We start from the raw sequence: 21147 nt of genomic DNA on the forward strand, positions 1-21147 counted from the left end.
AAGAAAGTTTTTAGAAGATCTTATGGATGAGAGGAGGAATCAATTAACAAAGGAAAACATTCAAAAAAAAAATAAACTTAGCTCTTTACTAGAGGAAAAATAAAACACTCGAGAAAAACAAAACTAAACCCCAGAAAAATGGCTAAAGCAACAAAACTAACTAAGACTTCTGTTAAGTTTTCTTTTGGTGGGAGGCCGCCTGCCTTAAAACCTCCTTGTGCAGCAGCTCTGGGCCCCTTGTCCCTCAGGACTGTGAAGTCGGGGCGCAGGGGCCGTGTGGGCCTCCGTCGCCTGACCCAGTGTCGGGCAGTGCTCAGAGCCTGACTGACGAGTCGGGGTATTTCCCTCTGCGGGAGGCAGCTCTGTGGAATATCAGCACAGTTTTGTAAAAACAGGGATAGAAACCAATGCATTCTGAAAAAACAACTTAAAAAAAACCATAAATGTCATGGTCCCTCAGGGTCTGTCTTCCAGACACCTCAGAGAACTTTGACATGTTTTCTCGTTAGCTTTTGTGGGGATTCGGCACAGAGTGTCTTCCTGTTGTACAGATGGAGAAAGTTCAGAGAGCCACGGTGAACAGCCAGGTTTTCAGTCGGTGGCCGAGACACTGGGAAGGAGGGGGGTTCACCTCTCGGCTCATCCGTAGCCAAGATTGAGAAGGCTCTGAGGCTGGCTGTGCTCACTTGTCCTGAGCTCAGACAACCCTCACTTCCCAGACACCTTTGATTTGTTTGATCTAGTTGGGACTTCTTGTGTTCGTTCTCTCTTTTTCAGGTTGGAGTCTGTGTAAGGGAATCATAATTGAATCAGTTGCTTCTTCCTCCATCCTGTTTTCCTCCACCAGGGCCTTGCCTGGCCTCCCTTGTTTCACGAACTCTCTCTGCCTTGTGTTCTGGGGCCTCCCAAGTGATGGTGCTGCCGTCCCTAATAGCCATGCTACTGACACCTGCGCATTAGGCGGCACAGACTGAACCCAACTGATCTGAACGTTTATAATGTTTGATAGAAAAACAAAAGAAAGAAGACAGGTATATTAATACCGAGAGAGCCCAAAGAAGATATTTTTTAAGGATAATCACTACCTGACCTCATTCTTCAAAAGAATTGTGTATTAAGGCAAGAAATAGGAATGCACCTTATTTAAAAATAATTACAATAAAAAATAAAAACTTCAGGAGCCCTCTGGCAGCCGATTCCAGATGATTATAGATAATAAATTACCTTTATTGTCTGGTAAAACTCTATTTCTAACTTAAATGTGCATGCTATAATTTAAGTTCATCTTCTCTGGTCCTTTTTCAGTGGCAAAATATAGTAACTGGGCTGTTTGCTTTCTCCCAGGGTGCTTATAAAATTCAAGTCTTCTCCCTATTGAAAAAGTCCAGTCCTTTTACCTTTTCTGCAACCTTTCCTTGATCCTTGTGGTTCTTCTCTGAACCTTCTCCGTGTCCTTTCTACCTGTGGCCCTCAGGCCTGAGCAGCACTAGTGACAGTGAGCACAGCGGGTAGGAGAGAGAGAAGCAGCCCTCCCATGCGACACTACCCCGTGTAACACTCAGGCTCCAGTTCGCCGTCTACAGTGATCTCCCTCCGGTCAAAAAGCTTTGCAGGCAGTTGATTTACAAAAGCTTTTTATCAGGATCATGTGTGTAGAGATCCCGCGTTTCCATTATGGTTAAAGGGGGATTCTAGAGGGTGTTATTTGGTTTAATTTATTGTGGCATTGGCAGGATGTGACCTCTCTGCCTCATGGTTCAAGGAGGTAATTACGATACAGACAATGAGCTGGGAGCCCTGATTGGCGTGGGGCTGTTCTCCTCCAGCATCCTGGGCCTGCGGTGCCAGAAAGCAAAGGAGCCCGGACTAAGCCTGTGACGTGGCCAAGTGATTGCAGGGTAACCTGAAGAACCTGCTTCCTAATTGCATCATCTGATTCACTTATCGCACTGCAGTATCTTGGTGCAGTGACAGGACCGTACCAAAGTACCGGAGAGATCTCTAGGACTCAGATAGCACAAGACTGCTGTGCTTTGCTCCAGAAGAAACCTGATGCCTATTACATTAGAGTTGGATTCTGAGAGTAATTAAAGTGTGATGGTCTGTATAACTTGTGTTTTATATGGAGCACTGTTAATTATATGTCCATCTCTTGGGACTATCCAGAATGAGTCCTGGAAATTCTATAGTTACCAAAATGTAACGAAAACAAAAGATAAAAGTGCAGTACAGGTTGTACAAAGTAAAATGACCTCCCCAAATGTTCCTGAAACTCACAGACCTGGTATTAAGACTATGAATAATAAGGGACTAGTCTAATATCACCTGGATTCTAAATACATATATATGTATTTGACTCCTAAAATAAAAATAAGTTTTCAAAACCTAAACACTTTTGAGGCTTCCCCTTTGGCTTCATGGGCTGGACTGCCCTCAAGCACACGGCTGCCTGTCACAGTTGGTGGCTCCTAAATCAACCGAGGCATTAACCCTAGTTTGTCATTTACTATACAGACTGAAACTTTTCAAAAGCAGATGGTCTTGTGTTTCCCTTGACAGCGCAGGCCCTGGAAGACCATAATCCATAGCTTCAGACCTGACCTTAAAAACTGATGTCACCAAAAGCAGTGAAAGCCACTTGCTAATTATGCAGCTTTCTTGGCACCGTTCAGTTTCCCAAGGCTGGTCCTGAATCAGAAGGATGTTATGTTTTCCAGTTACAATTCTGTTTGTGGAGCCCAGAAAGCTATTGTTCAGATTCCACGTTTGAATGAAAAGTGCTGGTGGGTGGCAGGGTGGCACTGTGCTTGGCTGCTGAGCTGCACGCCAGAGCCGGGAGGTACCCTGGTTCCCATGCCCTCTCATTCACTCCTCTGCCAGCTGACCCCACCTGCCACTGCATCCAGAGGAGCTGCCCCCTCACCTTCCCAGGCAGATTTGCCCCTGGAGGAAAGAGGACAGAGGAGGCATGCTGGGGAGCACCCAGGAGGCAGGATTGTTTTGTTTTTGTTTCACTCAGATTTCCAGTCAGAGAATACTACTGTTTTTCTCTTCTATCTAAAAGTCTTAATAGCTCAACTGTAAGTATTACCTAATAAGAGCTTGAGAGCAAAAAGCATCCAAATACCTCAGTGTCCTCTCCTCCATGTGAGATAGGGTGCATTCTTTTCCTTATTCTCCAGATAGCAATTGTAGCCACTTCAAAGAGAAAAGGAAACCTCCTTTACACAAAATCCCAATGCACAATTTCTCCTTAGTAAAATATCATACTGAAGAACTAACTCCTCATCCTGGATGATGTCAGTTTTCTGTGCTTGAATAGCTTTTCACGAATATTCGAAGGTTTTCTTTTCCTGATTTTTCATTAGCAGTCTTTTTAGCACTTCCTTTTCGAGCTTTTTAAGGTGCTGCATATAATTTAACAAGAGCTGAAGTGGATAATTTAGCAGTGGTGGAGTAGGAAGGTGTGGTATGTCTGTGGCCAAAAGCTGAAGGGTTTGCATCTTGGACTGTAGTTGCACTTTCCAGTGTTGGCCTCAAGGGGGCACCAGATCCCCCAGCATTGTCTCTGTAGAGAAAGAGGCCCAGATGGCAACTTCTGTTGTCACTGGTGGGGATGCAGGGTGTTGAGATCAGTCAGGGATGAAGGGGAAGAAGAAAAAATCCAAAAACCGAGCAGGAGCGGCCAGGAGGTCATGAGGGCGGGAGCTGTCATTGCTACTCAGAGGCTGAGCTGAGAAGCAGCAGGGGACTGGGGAGCTTTCTTCCTGCCCAGCTCCACCACCTAACTGCATAGAGGCTGCTGGGCACAGCTAGAAGGGGACTTCAGACTTGGAGAGTTTTTGTCCTTCATCCAGAGCGGGGCATCCCTGTGCCTTCCCACACGTGCTTCCCACTTCTGTGTCTGAACACTCAGAACACGTGTAAATTTAAAACGCAAAAGTACATTTGGTACTTGTTAAGTTCTTAAGCCCAGGAATGACAGATTTATCACTAATTAAACAATAATTGCATTATGGAGTACTGAAAAAATTGCTTGTGTATAAACAACATCTGGTAAAGATTAAAAAGAAAGAATAATTTTTCCAAGCTCAAATTTGTTGAAAGAAACCTGAATGTTTTAAAACAAAATAGATTCTAAGTAAAGGGGATATTTAGAGTTTTGTGTTTAGCATTTTGAACATAGAAAAGAAGAAAATGGCATAATAAAAATACATATTTGTAAAGGTGCCTCATATTATGTAATAGATGTGAAGGTTTTATAGAAGTAGATTTTTTTAAACCAAATCATTTTTTAACTCAATAAGGGAGTTTACTGTTGAAATGAATATTATGGGTAAATTGGAGGAAAAGCTTCTTGTCAGCTCATTTCTTCAAATGACCATTTCCTGAATAAAATACTTAATGTACATTAAGATAAACTATGAAAGAGAATGATTCCAAGCTTAATGAACCTCACCTTCTTCTCTCTCATTTGCTATTCTTTATTTTTAAGGAAATAAACAGAACGATAGAAGAAAAGGACTTGAAAATTTTTTCTGTTCTTTCATTGCCTTTTTATTTTTTATAAGAGACATTCACTTTTGTCTGTGAATTATCTCAAATCATAATATAATTTACCTTTCTGGTTTTCTCTCACTCCCCCTTTCCTTATACTTACTTTCTTTTTCTCTCTTTCTCTCTCACACACAGAATCAGAAAGTGATAGAAAAAAATAAATATTTCTTCCTGAGAATTCCGTTCTTTGTGTTCTCAGACCTCTTTCAAGTGACAAGTGGCTTGTAATAATCACTGATGAAAATAACAGCTTAAGCAAATATCAAGGGCAGAGCTCAAGGATCAATGTTGTTTGCACAGTTCATGGTGCAGAGTGACAGGTTGGCCTGTCCCTTGCCTCTCATCCAAAATACAGGAGTAGAGAACATTGTTGTGTGTATTTAGTCCATATTGACTTTGTCTTCCCTTTTTTTGTTGAGGGATGAGAGTGGGCTGTTCTCTAGATAGAGAGGAGGCACACAACACAGTTCTGGGTAGCCGGGGGGCATATTGGGGGGCAAGCTCCTCGTGGGCTGAAGGGGGTGCACACCCAACAGGACAGTCTGGTCCATGAGAGAAGGAAGGCAAAGGCCCAGAGCCCTCCATCATCATCTTCTATTCATCCTCTGACATTTAGTGGAGGGACTGGGAGAGGGAAGAAGGACAAAATTCATGTTACTGATGGCCTCCTGGTGACAGAGTTTCCCTAGACTTGAAATGATCCGTATATGAACATTATTAGGCCAGATGGAGAAGAGAAAAGCTTGAGAAAGAACAGATTTTGGTAGGATGGAGAAAAACAAACAGATGGAACCCAAGAAAGCTTTTCTTTCCTTTCCTCATTTTTATAGGGACAATAATTGCCCAGATTGTGGGACCTCAGGGCCAGGCTCCAGAGCCCGGGGTTGCAGAGTGACCTGTGGTGTGTTACTGGAGCATCTCATGCTACAAATAAAACAGGACACAGAGGGGATAGATGTTCGCCCCATCACTCATGAGAATGCTGTAAAGACTTAGGGGAGAAGAAAGCTTCCAAAGAAGTGTGTATCCAAACTTCTATTTGGAAGATCCTCTTGATAAGAAAAGCAGCTTAAGTTTGCTTTTGTGATTTGCTGTCACTGAGACACATGCCTGACCTGTGAGCATTCCAGTCCTCATGGGGGGACTCGCTGACCCTGAAATTATGTGCTCAGAATGTAGAAAGAATCTCATTTTAAAAACTCTCAGTGTAGGGTACAGATGAGAAATTGCTGTTCAGAGCTCTGGGGTGGCAAGGAAAACTAGTTTTAAATTAGAAAATCTCTACCATTGCTGTTTCAGCAGGGTTCCCCTGCCACCTGGCATCTTATCTGTTTTAAAGGCTAAAACAGGTTGTGGAAGCAGTTTGAAAGTAGCCAAGGGTCTGAAATATTTAGAAAGAAAGAAATCTAAGAGAAGAGTCCATCTGCATGGGGAGAACAAGCAGATTCCACACAGCCTGGAGACATTTAAAACATTTGATTGAGCTGTTTTGCTAGAAAACATTGCATAAATGAAAAGTATATCCAAGCTTCCATTCTCTTTTGACAAATTAAGTCAGAGCTTTCTTCCTTGCTTACTCTTGTGTTTTTCATGATAGCCCTAATCTACATATCAGCTGATCATTTTCTTTGCCATTTGGAAATCCCGTAGTTTGTATTGACTGATTCTCTACTGGCATAAAACCTATAGAATGGCTCTGGGGTAGACAGACCATTTAGAATGAAAAGAAATTCTATTTTTACCATTTTCAAGTTTGATCCTATTTTCTATCAGTGCATTTTCAGGCTCTGTGTCTGTCTGCCTGGGGGCATATAACAGTGTTATTTGGTTTTAAATACTCTTATTCACCAGGCTAATATAGATAATATTCTGTATATGAAACTTTGAAAAATTGTGGCAAACTTAAGATGAATCACATTTCCTCAAGACATGCAGTTTGCTTTTTCCTTGTTTTATTTTTTCATTATGAATACATAGAAACTTTTATGATATTTTCTGGGCATATGTCCAATGACCTTTTAATAACTGTTGTTATTTACATTGAGGCTGAAAAACAGGGAGATTAACTGATTTGCCAAAGATCAAGGCCAAGAAATAACTTGCCTCCTCTGTTGAACCATAGTTCTGAAAAATTACTTTCTTGAGTAGCTAATGAATTTATCTATGACAATTTCAGGTTGGTTTCTTTAAGATAAAAGTGTACATCAGTGAAGAATGAGAGAGCATGGATTACTCTATTTAAAGAGTAGAAAATTTTAACATGCAAATCACAAATCTCTCTCCTTCGAATAATTAAAAGACAGTCATCCATTCATTTGAACAAGTGGCTACGTTCTTGTCTGAGCCTCCTGTGGCAGCCTGTAGTGGTGGCATGTGAACGCTAGATGGCACAGGCTCAATGCCACAATTCAAAATGCCTTGGAGTCCTGCAGGGGCCAGGAGGTCCATGGGGACAAGCACCATGCTTCCTTCAGCATGGCCCAGGAAACTGGAGGAACAGAGCATATTGTTTGTTCTTTTTTTTTCTTTTTGCTAAGAAGGGCTTTGAAAAATGTTTCTCAAAGCTAGTCATGTCAAATGCAGTATGACTCGAAGAAATTCCCTGTAGAGCCTAATCCACTACCATTTGGATGCTGCTGTAAAATATGTTTTGGAACACAAGTGGGCATTTTCATCTGGCATCATCTCATGCTTTGAGCTCTGGCCAGAAAGATATGGAACCTGGGTCAGGCCCACTGAGTCCCCCCGCGCCAGGCCACAGAAGGCCAGTTTCTGCAGATTTAAATCATCAAAACCTCTTACAAAAGTATTCAAGGAACAAATTAAATACCTTTCATCATTCAAGATGATGGTATTTTTTTTCTTCATTAGCCCTCTTCTCATCCTAAATAACTTCAGCTGCTACATTTATAGTGTACTAAGATGCAAAGCCATTTAGTCCATGGTAGTGGTCACTGGTTTCCTCAACAGTAATCCTAAATTATTAAATGTGCTCATTACCTAATAAACAGGAATAGAAAGATAACAGGCACACATCTGACCTTGAGGCACTTCTAGCCATCTGAGGAGGTCAGACACAAGGCACATTTAAGTAAAACTAGCAACACAGGCAGGCTCTGTGTCTTCACTAGAGCATGCTGGTAGAAGGCAGTCTTAAATTTTCCCTGATACTTAATTGATTCTCTTTTATGGATCATATGGGCGTATTATAAAAAATGTGGGACATGCAGGAGTATAAAGAAGATATAAAGCTTGCTCATAATCCCCTGTCCAAAGAGAACCACTGTTTGTTTTGCATTTGTATGTGGGGCTTTTCAGTGCACCGGTGGTTCTTTTTTCTAACCCAAAGGAATATGCTCATTTTCTAGGCACCAGCAAATCTGGGCAACTCATTTGCCTGATAATATTTAATAGCAAGTTGTGATTGATGAAATACCTGTGAGATTTCACTTTCTCCTGGTCTTTTCCTTTTATAGCCTCAAGCAGCCTGTCACCCTGCTATATTTCGGATTGTTGATGAAATGTTCAGGTAAATGTTGTACTATTTCTGCTAGTGATCTAAAAATGCTCAATTTCCAAACATGAATAAAAAATTCTGTGGTAGTCTCTGGCTGTACCGTAGGGAAATTAGAATTTCTGATTCCTTATCCCTCTGAGCTTTTTGGTAATTAGAGGTAAAAACTCAAAAGTCAGTTTGTATTTAAAAACCAATGCCTAAGAATTAAGATAACTTTTTCTTTTAACCTTTTTAAATTCTAATAATAGTGAGGGAAAAGCAGAATTGAATTAGACATTAATATCATGAAATATTCATGTAGCATTTTTCTCAGCTCGGAATAAAAGGTAGCAATATACTCCCTTCACCACATGAGGGCTGACCAATCTTTTTAAAAGACTTTAAACCTAAGGAAAGCCAAGAAAACTAAATAAATAAATAAATAAAGCCATTCTTAGCAGAGTTCTTCTGAAAGGCAAAATACACCATGCATGCTATAACACATTAATTTGTATTTTGAAAATATGAATACTTCTGGGGATAGATGACAAGGGATGAGGAGCTCACTGGACAAGAAGCTGGGTTATGGCTGGCAGATAGTGGGGGTTTTAACCACAGCGTCTTGAGATTGGACCCCGCTGGGAGAACTTGTCACCCCAGCAGTGCTCCTGGCCTCTCTTATGGACGGTGGGCAGCTGGGGTAGCGAGTCTCTCTCAGGAGCAGAGGCTCCAGCGCAGACAGCAGACTTTGGGGAACGGAATTTTTTCAATAAAAAATAACTGACCACTTGGGTTGGTCCTGAACTATACCAACTTTAAGCTAAATGATCATAGAACTAAGAATTCAGACTACATACAGTTTTTAGTTTAAAGCTAGCAAAGTTTGAGTTGATTTTTTTTTCTTTTTGCTTAAACAAACATAAAAATTAATTGTATGAAAAGGTGTGGAAACCAGGCACACGTGGATTCTTCTGCCACTTTGCTGGGTGCATGTGACTGAGCCATTTTACCCCTTTGAGCAGCTCCGTCTCCACTTGCAAGAGCAAAATGTCGATGTCACGTGTCCAGGCGTACGATATGAAGGTATTTGTAAAGAACATGCAAACCTACATGGAAAGGATTTGCAGTGCTTCCTGATTGTAAGAACCGAGAAAGAGAGCTCTACACGTTGCGGTTTTAAAGAAAGTATTTAGGAGAGGGAGAGACAGATTTCTCCTGCTTTCACACAAGGACCGAAATCTGATGAGTTGAGGTACTGCTGAAGCTTATGGCACAGAAAGCATGTTTCTACTCTTCCCCCTTACCATTCAGGTTCCTGCGTGTGCCACATTAATCATTAAACATGCCATGATCTGACTTTGCATTGTTCAGGTACGCACTCCTGGAAACGGATGGAGCTCCGGAAGTACTAGCCACTGTTCAAGTGTTTACACAATGCTTTGTGGAAGCTCTGGAAAAAGAAAACAAGCAGGTTCGTTACATTGCATATATTACTCATTCACCCCAAAGAAAAAGAAGCTGTTAGGAGGATTTGGCTAATCACCAGAAAGTAGCACTTTATTTTCAGTAATTTTGATGGACTGTTTTTCTCACAAAAGAAGCTTCCAAATGAGTGGCCCCCGCAAAGGTACAACCATTTTAATTGAAAATAAATTGAGATGGTTTCTTTCTGTCTCATGCTCTGGTACCAAGAGCATCTGTCTACTGTTGTGTCTGAGAACTCTGTCATGCCAGCGTGTGTTGACCTAAAGGCTGAACTGCGCTGGCCCCGTGTTGTGTGCTGTCTGCAGAGTGGGATGCTGCAGCTGACCCTCCCAGGCCAGCAGTAGGCATCCTGGAGTTTATATGGCATGTACTGAATAGGAAATGCCATTTACTACAAAGCAATACTAGACATTCTTAATTCTTAGCATCTTCCTTCCTATCAGAGACCCAAAAATTCCAGGAGAGAAAGGAGGCGGTGAGAGTGCCCGGGAGCAGGGATGAGGAGTGGCAGCGACCGGCAGGCACGTGTCAGATGTGGTCAGGAAACCAGAGGCTGGGCCCGGGCCCCGTAGACTTGTACTCCAGGGCCCCAGCAGCAGAGGCCAGGCAACAGCTGCCAAGGACTGCTGACCAATTGGAGTGACCATGTGAAACAGGAACCTTTGCCTCCAGAGAGCTCTCACCTTTGGGCATTTTAATTGGCCTTTATTTCTAATGGCCACAGACTTAACATTTATGTGGCACTTTGCCTCTTCAGGGTGGCACTGGTCTGCTGCATCTTCCCGGTAATATATGTCATGCTCCCTTGTGATGCGCTCTGCAGTTTGACTGACTAGAGCACAACAGTGATGCTCAGCTCTACTAAAACCCCACACATCCCTGTGCCAAAGAAACCTCTCAGGTCTTAGCAGATGTTTCAACATTTTACGGCAACAATAAATATTTATGATTTATTTTTTCCCATCCTCATTTTCCCTGGGGAAGTTAACTAGACCATAGCAAACAGTGTTATCAATGGTACCCAGCCCGGAATTTGGGAGGAGAGCTCAGCTAAAAGGCATTGGCTGGCCCTTGCAAGTGTTTTGAGGCATAACTTTAAATATCTTTTATCCTCCCTTGTACATTCTTTGTATTCCCAGTTAGGACCTGACCTCTGGCGAGCCTCACCCTTAGACTCCTGGAACATGCCTAGGCTGCAGCAGAGGCCACTGGGGAAGTAGTTTTGCTTTTTGGTATTAGCTTGAGTCTGTTTTTCTTCTCAGCTTTGCCCTATGTCTCTGTGTTGGTCTCGGGCACCACGGATTTGGATTGGAGTTGCATTTGCTTTTAATTTAGACTAGTACCCTGATCGGGCAACATGTGACGAGAGATGTGGGGACCACAGACTGGGTCCTGGTGTGAGGCAGGGCAGGGATCCAAAAAGAAACAGGAATCCATCGCCCTCACCTTCAGCTCAGAATAGGAAAGCAATAACCTCTTAGCTTTGCAGACGCCTCCATACACCTATCAGTTCATTTCTCCTCCTAGAGCTATTCCCATGTGCCTGCCTTTTTAAGTATGGATGTTCTGCCTTCTTGAGTGCCCATTTTTAGTTAAGCATGATCCTTCATGCATGGCTCCTGTCATATTTGGTCCATGCATGACCCTCTTTTCTTTCTGTGTTCCATTCATTCATTCTTAATAAAATGAATATCTATGAACCAGCAAGACCTGGACCACAAGTGGTAAGAACTTCTGTCTGTCCATGTGTTCCTCCTTTGTCCTGTCTTCCTGCCTTTCACCCCCTGGATAACCACTGTCTGAATTTTATGTTTATTATTCCTTTGCTTTTTCTGAAAATAGTTTTATCACATATATATGACTGCCTAAACCATGTTTTGTTTCATTTTGGTTGGTTTTGCACTTTATAAAACAAACACACAAGAGTAGCATACTGTAGATATCTTTTGAGACTTACTTTTTCCACTCAGCATGTTACAAAGATGCCTTTATGTTGCTGTGTGTGGCTGTGGTGAAGTATCATTATATTGTAGTCCGCTGTGAAATGTACCACAGCGTATCCATTTTCCTGTTGTGGGTATTTGGGTTGTTCCCAGACTTTGTTTTCTATCACAGACATGTTGCCGTGGACGCTGTGGGATAGACACTTAGGAGTGGAAGTGTTTGGTTATCAGACGTGCAAAGGTTCAGCTTTAGTGGAGCCTGCCAAGTTGATTTCGAAAGTGGTAGTGCCCGCTCACCTCCCCTTAGCAGCTTAGGAGAGATTCCCTGTCAGAACTGCTCACCTTCAGTGCTTCTCGCTCTCCTTACCCTTTCCTCTCACCCCTGTTCTGTTCGGGGAGCACAGTGCAACTCCATCAGTGCACCCCGTCAGACAACAGGCAAAACCTTCAGGTCGCTGTGACAAGCTGCTTTTTCTAAGCCTGCACGGCGGCTCAGCACTAACAACCAGTCAGGCCAGGTTCTGGTTCCAGCAGTAGCAGAGTCTGATAATAGCCTAGACTAAATCTCTCACAGATAAAAATAATAAACCTCAGGCAAAACATTGTTAAAAATCTATTTGAAGACATTAGAGAGCACCTGAAAAAGAAGACAGAAAAGAGAGGGTCTTCAGCCCTTGAAAGGGAAACGGCACCTGGCAATCTTCTGCTGCCCGCCGACAGCTCTCCTTTGAGGGTGTCAGGGTCGGGAGTCAGGGGCCAGAACTTGGGGCAGGATCTGATTGACTTGAGGTGTGAGAAGAGAGCCGCCAGAGGAACATGAAAATAGAGGGGACAAAAGAAAACCAATGTCAAGAGATAGACATAAACCCAAACCTATCAACAGGTACATTAATTACAAAAATTAAATGCAGGTTAACTAAATATTCTAGTAAAAAGGCAGAGATGTCAGATTGAATAAAAAACCAAGACCCAACTATATGTTGTTCTCAAGAGACTCCTTCTAATGATAAAGACACAGATAGATGGCAAGTGAAAGGAAGGAAAGATGTGGTATGCCAATAGCAAACACAGGCAAGCTGGTGGTTCTGTGAGCTGCAGATGAAGTAGACTTCAAGGTGAGAAGTGCTACCAGAGGTAAAGAGGGACGTTTCATAATGACAGGACGGTCAGTTCGTTAGGAAGAGACTAGCTATAAATGGATATGTGCGTAATAACAGAGTTTCAAAATACATGAAGTAAAAGCTGACAGAAGTAAAGGAAAAAATAGATCCACTGTCATACATAAAATACTTAGTAATACATTTCACAATTATATATAAGACCTCTAACTGAAAACTACGAAATATTGCTAAGAGAAATTGAAGCAAACTTAAATATGAGAAGAGAGAAACCATATTCGTGAACTGTTAAGATGTCTGTTCTCCCCAGATTGATCTATTGCTTCAGTGCAATCCCAGTCAAAATCCCAGCTGACTTTAAAAATGGAGATTGACAAGCTGATCCTAAAACTTAAATGGAAATACAAAGGGCCTAAAATAGCCAGAACAATTTTGAAACACAAAACAAGATCAGAGGAGTCACCCTGCCTGGTTTCAAGACTAAAAGCTATAGTAATAAGACAGTGAGATATTGGCAAAAGGATAGACATAGATCAGAACTGAGTCTGGATGTAGACCCTACATACGTGGTCAAGTGATTTTTGACAGAGACACCAAGGCAATTCACGGGGCAAAGGAGGGTTTTCAACAAGTGGTGCTGGAATAACTGGATGTCCATCTGGGAAAAACAAACCTCAGCCTCTACTGCATGAAGCATACAACAGTTAATTAGACATGGATCGTAGGCTACAACAGAATGTTAGAGCTATAAACTCTTAGAAGAAAATGTAGGAGGATGTCTTTTTTGATGTTGGAGGATTTCTTAGGAGGAATGCAAAACAAGAAACACTAACGATATGAGAAAAAAATGGATAAATTAGACTTGATCGGAATTTAAAACTTCTATTTTTGATAGATATCATTAACAAAATGAAAAAGCCAGCCCCCAGCTGAGAGATACTTGCAATATATAGATATGACAGAGGATTTGTGTCCAGAATATATATGTCTATAAGAAACAAACCAATTTTTAAAAATGGACCAAAGAATACAGACTTCAAAAAAGATGTATAAATTGACAGTAAACACATGAAAACTGTTCAACATCGTTTGCCATCAGGGAAATGCATAATAAAGCAGGCATGAAAGCAAGCATGCATGAAGTAATGTTACATACCCACTACAATGGCTAAAATCAGTAAGATTGACAACACCAAATGTTGGCAAGTGTGTACAGCAACTAGAATTCATATAAATTACTGGTGGGTGCAAAATGGTATGACCACTGGAAAAGTATATGGCCTTGTAAGGTTAAATAAGCATCTACTCTATGACCCAGTAATTCCACTCCTGTGGTACTCACCCAGGAGACATGAAAGCATATGTCCACAAAAACACATAGATATAAATGTTAGTTGCAGCTTTATTCATAACAGTCCCAAACTAGAAACAACCCAAATGCCCATCAATAGGAAAATGAATAAACAGACCATGGTATATTCATACAGCGACAACTTCTGAGCAATAACTAAAGAATGATCTACTCATACACAATAATACAGATGACTCTCAAAACAAAGCAAAACAAAACACTGAGCCAAAGAAGCCAAACACAAAAGAATACATACTCTGATTCTATTTACATGAAATTCAAGGTTAAACAAAACTCTCCTGTCAAAATCAAAATATCGGTTGCCAGGGTGAGGTGGAGGGGTTGATTGTTAAGAGTCACAGGGGAACTTTTTGGGGTGATAGAAATGTTCTGTGTCTTGATTGGGATGGTGGTCACATGGATTTACACATTTACCAAAACTCATCAAATTGTATCCTTTAAGCCTTCATGCTTTAAGCCTTCATGCTTTCTAGATTTTACTTCAATTTTTTAAAAAAGCTTCTGTGCCTTTGGGGGCATGGACAGCTCATACCACTTGGCCTTCAAAGTATGTGAGCACCATTGTTGTTTTATGCTTTTGTTCTTAAAAAAACAATGCTGAAATACCTAACATCTCATAACGACTTTGGCAGCTCTTACCGAAATAGAAGATTTATGTGTATAATTGAGTTCATGTGAGGTAAAGAAGTCATACAAAGACATCAAGAGCATAACTTTATTTTTCTTAAGTCCCAGAAGGTGACTTTAAAAAGGTTCATTTTTCTGGAAAATATTTATAAGGTTATTGGAAGGATTTTAAAAAAATGTTGAAGAAAACATTCTGAACATGTTAATACTGGTGGGTCTTTTTTCAGCAGAAGGTGCAGGATTTTGTATTTTCCTAACACCCTTTTCAGTCCTAACGTTCATGGTTTTTGGAATTTTTTGTCTTATTGTAGCTGAAATTTTCACTCAAGACCTACTTTCCTTATGCTTCTCCATCTCTTGCCATGGTGCTGCTGCAATACCCTACAGGTAGGTTAAGGTCGATGTTGCCCATCTCAGAATGATTTCTGGGGAAGAACATTGACAAACTAGAACCCTTCACTCCCAGTCTCTCATCTGTAACATGAGGGAGATGGAATTAGTTATTTTTAAGATCCTTTAAGCTCTCAGTGTCCCACATTCTGTGGATTTTGATGTAAGACTCTGCTTGGCTTCCCAGTTATGACCACTTACCAAAAGAAGAAAAAGGAAAAGAAAGTGGCCTCTGGTTAGGTTTCGATAGTCTGCCTACAGATAGCACAGGCTCTGCCGATGCCAGCCAGACCCACCAGACGCCAGGAACAGGCCAAGACTTGGCTGCGTCAGTATAAAATGCTACATTCATTAGTTTTTCATTCTTTCTACTTCATGCAGCCTGTGGCAGAAGAAAAGATAAAATAATGGAGGAAGCCAAGGAAATTTAGGGGAAATTTCTCCCAACCAAGCCAACGGAGGGATTTTGAAAGAATTCAGTGAAACACTCAGACCACACCTCTCCTGATTTCACTTGCCAGCCTTCCATAGGCCACATCCGGTTGAGGAAGTGATGGTTCTGCCCCTCACTCGAGTGGTGTTGATCTGGGGGCTTCCTGTGAGCTCTTGCCTAGGCAACATTTCAGAAATAGACAGTGAAGGCGTCCTCTCCCTCTGAACCTGAAATCTGAAGGAAAGGCAACCCTGACACAAGCCCAAACTGTGCCACCCAGAAACGAGGGTGCAGAGGGAGGTAAAGAGCCAATAGCGTGTCCCTTTCACGCCATCACGCCATCTTTGGCCTGCATAACTTTGTTGGAAGAATGTAGATGATTCAGAGGTCTAGAGCACTTTGCAAAGTCTAAGTTCCTCTTCCTTTTTCTAGGAGATGTAGGTTCTTGCCCATTGTGGTCCACCTGACACTGCCCTCTCAGATGCCAGAGGTGGGGGTGGTGATGGCTTCGGTGGGATCTCTGGCTGATGGTTTCATGAAAACCTGTGGGAACACAATGAGAAAACTTTATTAACAAGACAGAAAATCAGGAATTCACCCTTCTGGGGTACACCTTACAACTTAGGTCAGATAAGCAAGGCCTAAGGTCAGCAGCGTGGGAAGCAGAATGAACTCCAAAAAATGTATTGGAGTTGTTTTTTTTTTTTTTTTTTTTTTTGAGATAGAGTCTCACTCTGTTGCCCCTGGCTAGAGTGAGTGCCGTGGCGTCAGCCTAGCTCACAGCAACCTCAAACTCCTGGGCTCAAGCGATCCTACTGCCTCAGCTTCCCGAGTCGCTGGGACTACAGGCATGCGCCACCATGCCCAGCTAATTTTTTCTGTATATTTTTAGTTATCCAGATCATTTCTTTCTATTTTTAGTAGAGATGGGGTCTCGCTCTTGCTCAGGCTGGTTTCAAACTCCTGAGCTCAAACAATCTGCCTGCCTCGGCCTCCCGGAGTGCTAGGATTACAGGCGTGAGCCACCGCGCCTGGCTCCTGGAGTTGTTATTTTTTAAGTTCAGAAACTTAAAAGATGAAGGTGGTACACGGCATGAACTCAGCCCTCTATCTTTTGGTTTGTGTGATTTTTCTAGATTTATGCCCTAAAATAAACAAGTGACTTCAAGCAGAAGTACAAGAACCTCGTGTGCTAGTTCCTAGAACAGCTGTCTCCATATTACTTTTGGAAAAAATGAATGTTATATTCACAAATTGAAGAAGTGTGTTTTAACAGTATAATCTTCTATTCATCAGAAATTTATTTTGTGGCCATTGTGAAATCTGGGAGGGGCATAAAATATGATCACATATGAGCCCCATCTAGGACCTACATGTAGAGGGGAAATAAAATAAGCGTCTAAACAACTAATAAAAAGGAAATGAATAATGCCTTCAAAAGGCTATGAATGAAGGGTTGTGGGAGTTGAGAGGAGGGAGAGGGCTGCCCCTGTGGAGTAGTGGTGGTACCTCCACTCGTGTTATCTTCCTCATGGATTCGATTGCAGAATCTGTCACTGCATGAAAACCTTTTTCAGATGTTGCTTAGAACTACAGATATATGCATGCTCGGATGTGTTTAAAACCACAGGTAATTGTGAAACCAGAGAAACTAACTCAAGAAAAGGCATTTGTTTGCATCATTCCCATGTATTTTTTTTTTCTGGCCTTTTTTTTTTTTTCTACTGTAAACCTGAAACCATATTCTGAATTCACTATAACTGTAGGAAAACGGCTGGGCAGACCATTGCTAATTCCTTGTTGGCTGCTTTATTATAGTTCCCATGTATTTTGAAATTACAAATTATTAGTGATGGAGGTGGGGGTGGGTAGGTAGAAAAGGAAAAGCCTGGGGCATCTGCAACGTGGCATTTCTCAGTCCCAGGGAGGGCTCCTGTGCAGTCTCCACCTACTGCCATGTACCTGAGAGTTAGAGAGTCCTTGAGGTTCAGCTCTGCATAACGCTGACAGATCTCACTTCTCCAGGCTTAGGAGATAGAGACTGTCTGCGAAAAGCATGAGAGCAGGGTGTGGGTTCTGTGGGCCAGACAAAAGAGGAAAGGGCATTTCCCTAAAATTCCAGGTCTTAGCTGGAAATGGTTCCAAACAGGTTTGACTTTTCTTCAGTTTCCCTCTGACTTCTCTCTCTCCACCCACAGATACCCCACAGGGACACTGGCACCAGCCACTGAAGCATATTTCTGAGCTGCTCAGAAAAATTGTTGAAGACCAGACTTGTGGGTAAGCAAACGCTGACCACTCCTAGGTCTGCTGCACGTGTGGTTTCCCTTGATCCTTACTTTCCCTTTGAGCAGGGCTGACAGACCAAACAGGTGAGCACCGTCACAGGTGAGAGGTGGAGGAAGCTCGTGGCTGCACGTGTCGCTTTGGACAGGTCAGAATAAATAGGCCTGCATGTGTAAATACCTGTGTAGAAACTCTTCTAAGTAATGTCTGCCCTTACACGTTTTGAAATACACAGGCGTAACAATAACAGAAGAGACACTAGAAAAAAGCAGTGCCCACATGCTGGGAAGCCTGGCCGTGCAGAAGGAAAAGGTTGCTTCTCTGGGTCCTTCCTTCTTCTCTCTAGATCTCTAGGGAAGGAAATTCTAAACTTCTCCTGCACAGGTGGGTGGAATGTTAAATGTTTGTTTTTCCTTCTCTTTAATAAATATTTCTCTAAATTAGAAAATCCATTCTAACATAAACTAATTTCTAACATTATGGTATTAGGTACCGTCTTTTTTTTTTTTGAGGCAGAATCTCACTCTGTTGCCCGGGCTAGAGTGCCGTAGCGTCAGCCTAGCTCACAGCAACATCAAACTACTGGGCTCAGGTGATCCTTCTGCCTCAGCCTCCCGAGTACCTGGCACTAGAGGCATGCGCCACAATGCCCGGCTAACTTTTTCCATATATATTTTTAGTTGTCTGGCTAATTTCTTTCTATTTTTAGTAGAGACAGAGTCTTGCTCTTGCTCAGACTGGTCTTGAACTCCTGAGCTCAAATGATCCACCTGCCTTGGCCTCCCAGAGTGCTAGGATTACAGGCGTGAGCCACCACGCCTGGCCTACGTACCTTCTTATATGTGTTATTTTCCTGAAAGCATTCACATTTAAGCTTTAAGTTCTTTCTAACATAATACTCTTTGGCTTCCTCTTAACTTCCTTGCTTTTAGAGTATGAATAATATTTCATTCATTGTCTATACTAGCCTACTGAGACTATCTTATTTGTTCCTTTTGTCACTTTTCCTTCTTGAAATTTTCTGTAATCTCATCACTGAGCCAACACAGATTATGGTTGATGCTGCTATGTCTGCGAGCACTGTCTAAAGGTTTGGGTGCCAGATACTCACTACCCCATTCCCCAAGATTCTTACCAATAGAGAATAGACAAAAAAGCACTGGCAACCATATGGGGACCAGAGTATCAGCTGTATTAATTGTCTGCAGCACCCTGTCGGCCCCACGTGTACCCTTTTTGGTTGTCTGTTGAAGAAAGAGCAGGACTTAGACCCAAAACCTCATGGGGCTCCTACCTTAACCTAGACCTTGGGGCCACCTTTGGAGGTAGGTATGCGAGCAGGTTAGGCCCTTTCTCAGTCGGCCATGTGGAACTGTCTTGCACACTCAGTTACTGGTGGAAAAGAGAGAAGGACCAGGCTGATCTCTGACCCCTGATCCAGGCATGCTGCAAGGGGTCTGCAGGGGAGGGCACTGGTAGAGCCCCTTCCTTGCTTTGAGGCATCCTAACCCAGCCCACCACCAACGTGGCCCCCAAAGTGTCAGCTCTGACCCTCTCCTGGGGACAAGGGAGTAAGATGAATATTCCCACCTTTCCTTCCTTTTCTGTCTGTTCTGCACGCTCGACTGCAGAACAGTTAATCACTTGTTCTCAGGGAGGATTTGGACAGGTGGAAGGCAGTGACCAGAGCGGCGAGCACAATGCTTAGAGCTTGGGAGTTCCATGGGCCAGGCAGAGGAACATGGAACCAGATCGAACAAAGACAGACCCTGCAGCAGGGTCTGGAATACTCCTGTTCCAGTCACTTCCCTCAGTCCAGAGGGGAAGTTCTGATCTAACCTGATCTCAGGCCAGTCCTGCTCCATTTATTACAACAGAGATGATAAACTGTTGAGACTGTCACGGCACGAAGGGCTCTACCCTTTAACCAAGCATTGCAACTCCCAGTTGCCAGTGCAGTGAGAGATAGCTTCATAAAAGTTTTAACTTTCCAGTGTTGCTGTATATATGGTGACAGGGAAGAATACATACAACTCATTAAAAATTAATAATCACTGAAACATCCACCAGATCCTTGTGTCTTATCAGAAAGGAAAGAGCACGTTTCTGCTTGCGTCCCACCCGCCACCCCTTCCTCACAAACGGTGGAGGCCAACAGCCTTCTCTGGTCTCCATCTGGACCTGAGGGAGCCGCCCTCATTTCTGGCTCTGGAGCCACCTGGGTGGCTGCCTTTGTGGCTGGGAGGCCCCATTCTCCACAGCAGCCCAGCTGTGCAGGCCCTGCAGAAGGCGGGGAGGCATGTTGCCGGGTTGTCCTGGGTTGTTCCTGTTGGTTACAGGCACAATCTTCCTTTCTCAGAGCCTGTGCTTACTCACGGTACCTGGCTGTAAAAACTTACATGTCCTCAGCCCTCATGGGGTTTCTGAGAGGCATCCTTTGAATGTCCTGAGACGGGTTCAGAGTGGCATTCAGAGAGACTTCCTGAGTCTAACTTGTGTTCCTTGCAGGTTGTACTTCAGTGGCTAAGTACAATATGAGCCAACAGTTCACAAACATTAAAGTGGCTTTAAGAACCAAAAGGAAAAAGAACTCAGGTTGCCCGGCTGCCATCTGTTTTGGCTCTGTTCCAGGTCCTGTGGAGGCCCCTTTGAGAGCTGGTTTTTGTTCGTTCACTTCGGAGGATGGGCCGATATGGCAGTCGAGCAGTTACTGATGTCAGAAGCCGAACCCCCTGCGGCCCTGCTGTGGCTCCTGGCATTCTACTACAGCCCATGTGACGGGAGTCAGCAGAGAGCACAGACCATGGTGGGTGGCAGGCCCCACAGCGTGTGCGTCCAAGGGCAGCTCTGGGGTCCCGAGAGGATCCTGCAGGGAGGGGCGCTGTAGTTGGTTTGGCTTCCGCTGACTCCCCCCGCACCTAAGCTCTGCAAACTCATGGCGTAAGTCGTGGTAATGTGTAGTTGTCCATCTCCACAGGTGGACTAGGGCTGGGCTTCTGGTCAAAGACATTGTCCTGCCTCCACAGAGTTCCTTGGAGGCAAGACACTGCCACCCTGTCCTGGGAAGCGCCGAGGGGGTGAGGCACAGCCCTTCTGTCCTTGAGGTCACTTGATGTGTCCTTGCTCGCCTGCCCTTGTTTACAGATGCTCCTGACCCTCGGGGGCCTGTCCTCCAGGGACGTCTGCTCTTCAGCCAGCTCCTCTCTCCTGCTCAGCAGCCTGGCCACGCCTTCTCCATCTTGACTTACTGCTTTCTTGGATCAGCCAACAGATTCTCACATTACCGGCTTTGTTTAGACCTCTTACTAAAGTAATCACATGATATTAACCACTTTGCTTCTGAAAAGGGACTGGGTCATTTCCTAAATAACAGAGCAGCTAAGTATAGGTAGGACGGGGTAACTGTCTGTGGCAAAGACAGTTGTTATTTCATGTGGAAT

General features: G+C 43.2%; 1 protein-coding gene across 1 annotated transcript in view; it reads left to right on the forward strand.

Annotated features, from left to right (window-relative positions):
- Window positions 1-21147, forward strand: part of FANCC (Fanconi anemia, complementation group C) — a 139842-nt gene that overhangs the window by 107558 nt on the left and 11137 nt on the right. The window contains exons 8-12 of the mRNA XM_012640061.1: window positions 8034-8086; window positions 9425-9524; window positions 14910-14985; window positions 17620-17701; window positions 20339-20513. Coding sequence (XP_012495515.1) covers window positions 8034-8086; window positions 9425-9524; window positions 14910-14985; window positions 17620-17701; window positions 20339-20513 — 486 coding nt within the window. The remainder of the gene's footprint in view (window positions 1-8033; window positions 8087-9424; window positions 9525-14909; window positions 14986-17619; window positions 17702-20338; window positions 20514-21147) is intronic.

The sequence above is a fragment of the Propithecus coquereli genome, unplaced genomic scaffold (genome assembly GCF_000956105.1).
Source record: "Propithecus coquereli isolate 6110/MARCELLA unplaced genomic scaffold, Pcoq_1.0 Scaffold147, whole genome shotgun sequence".
Lineage (NCBI taxonomy): Eukaryota > Metazoa > Chordata > Mammalia > Primates > Indriidae > Propithecus > Propithecus coquereli.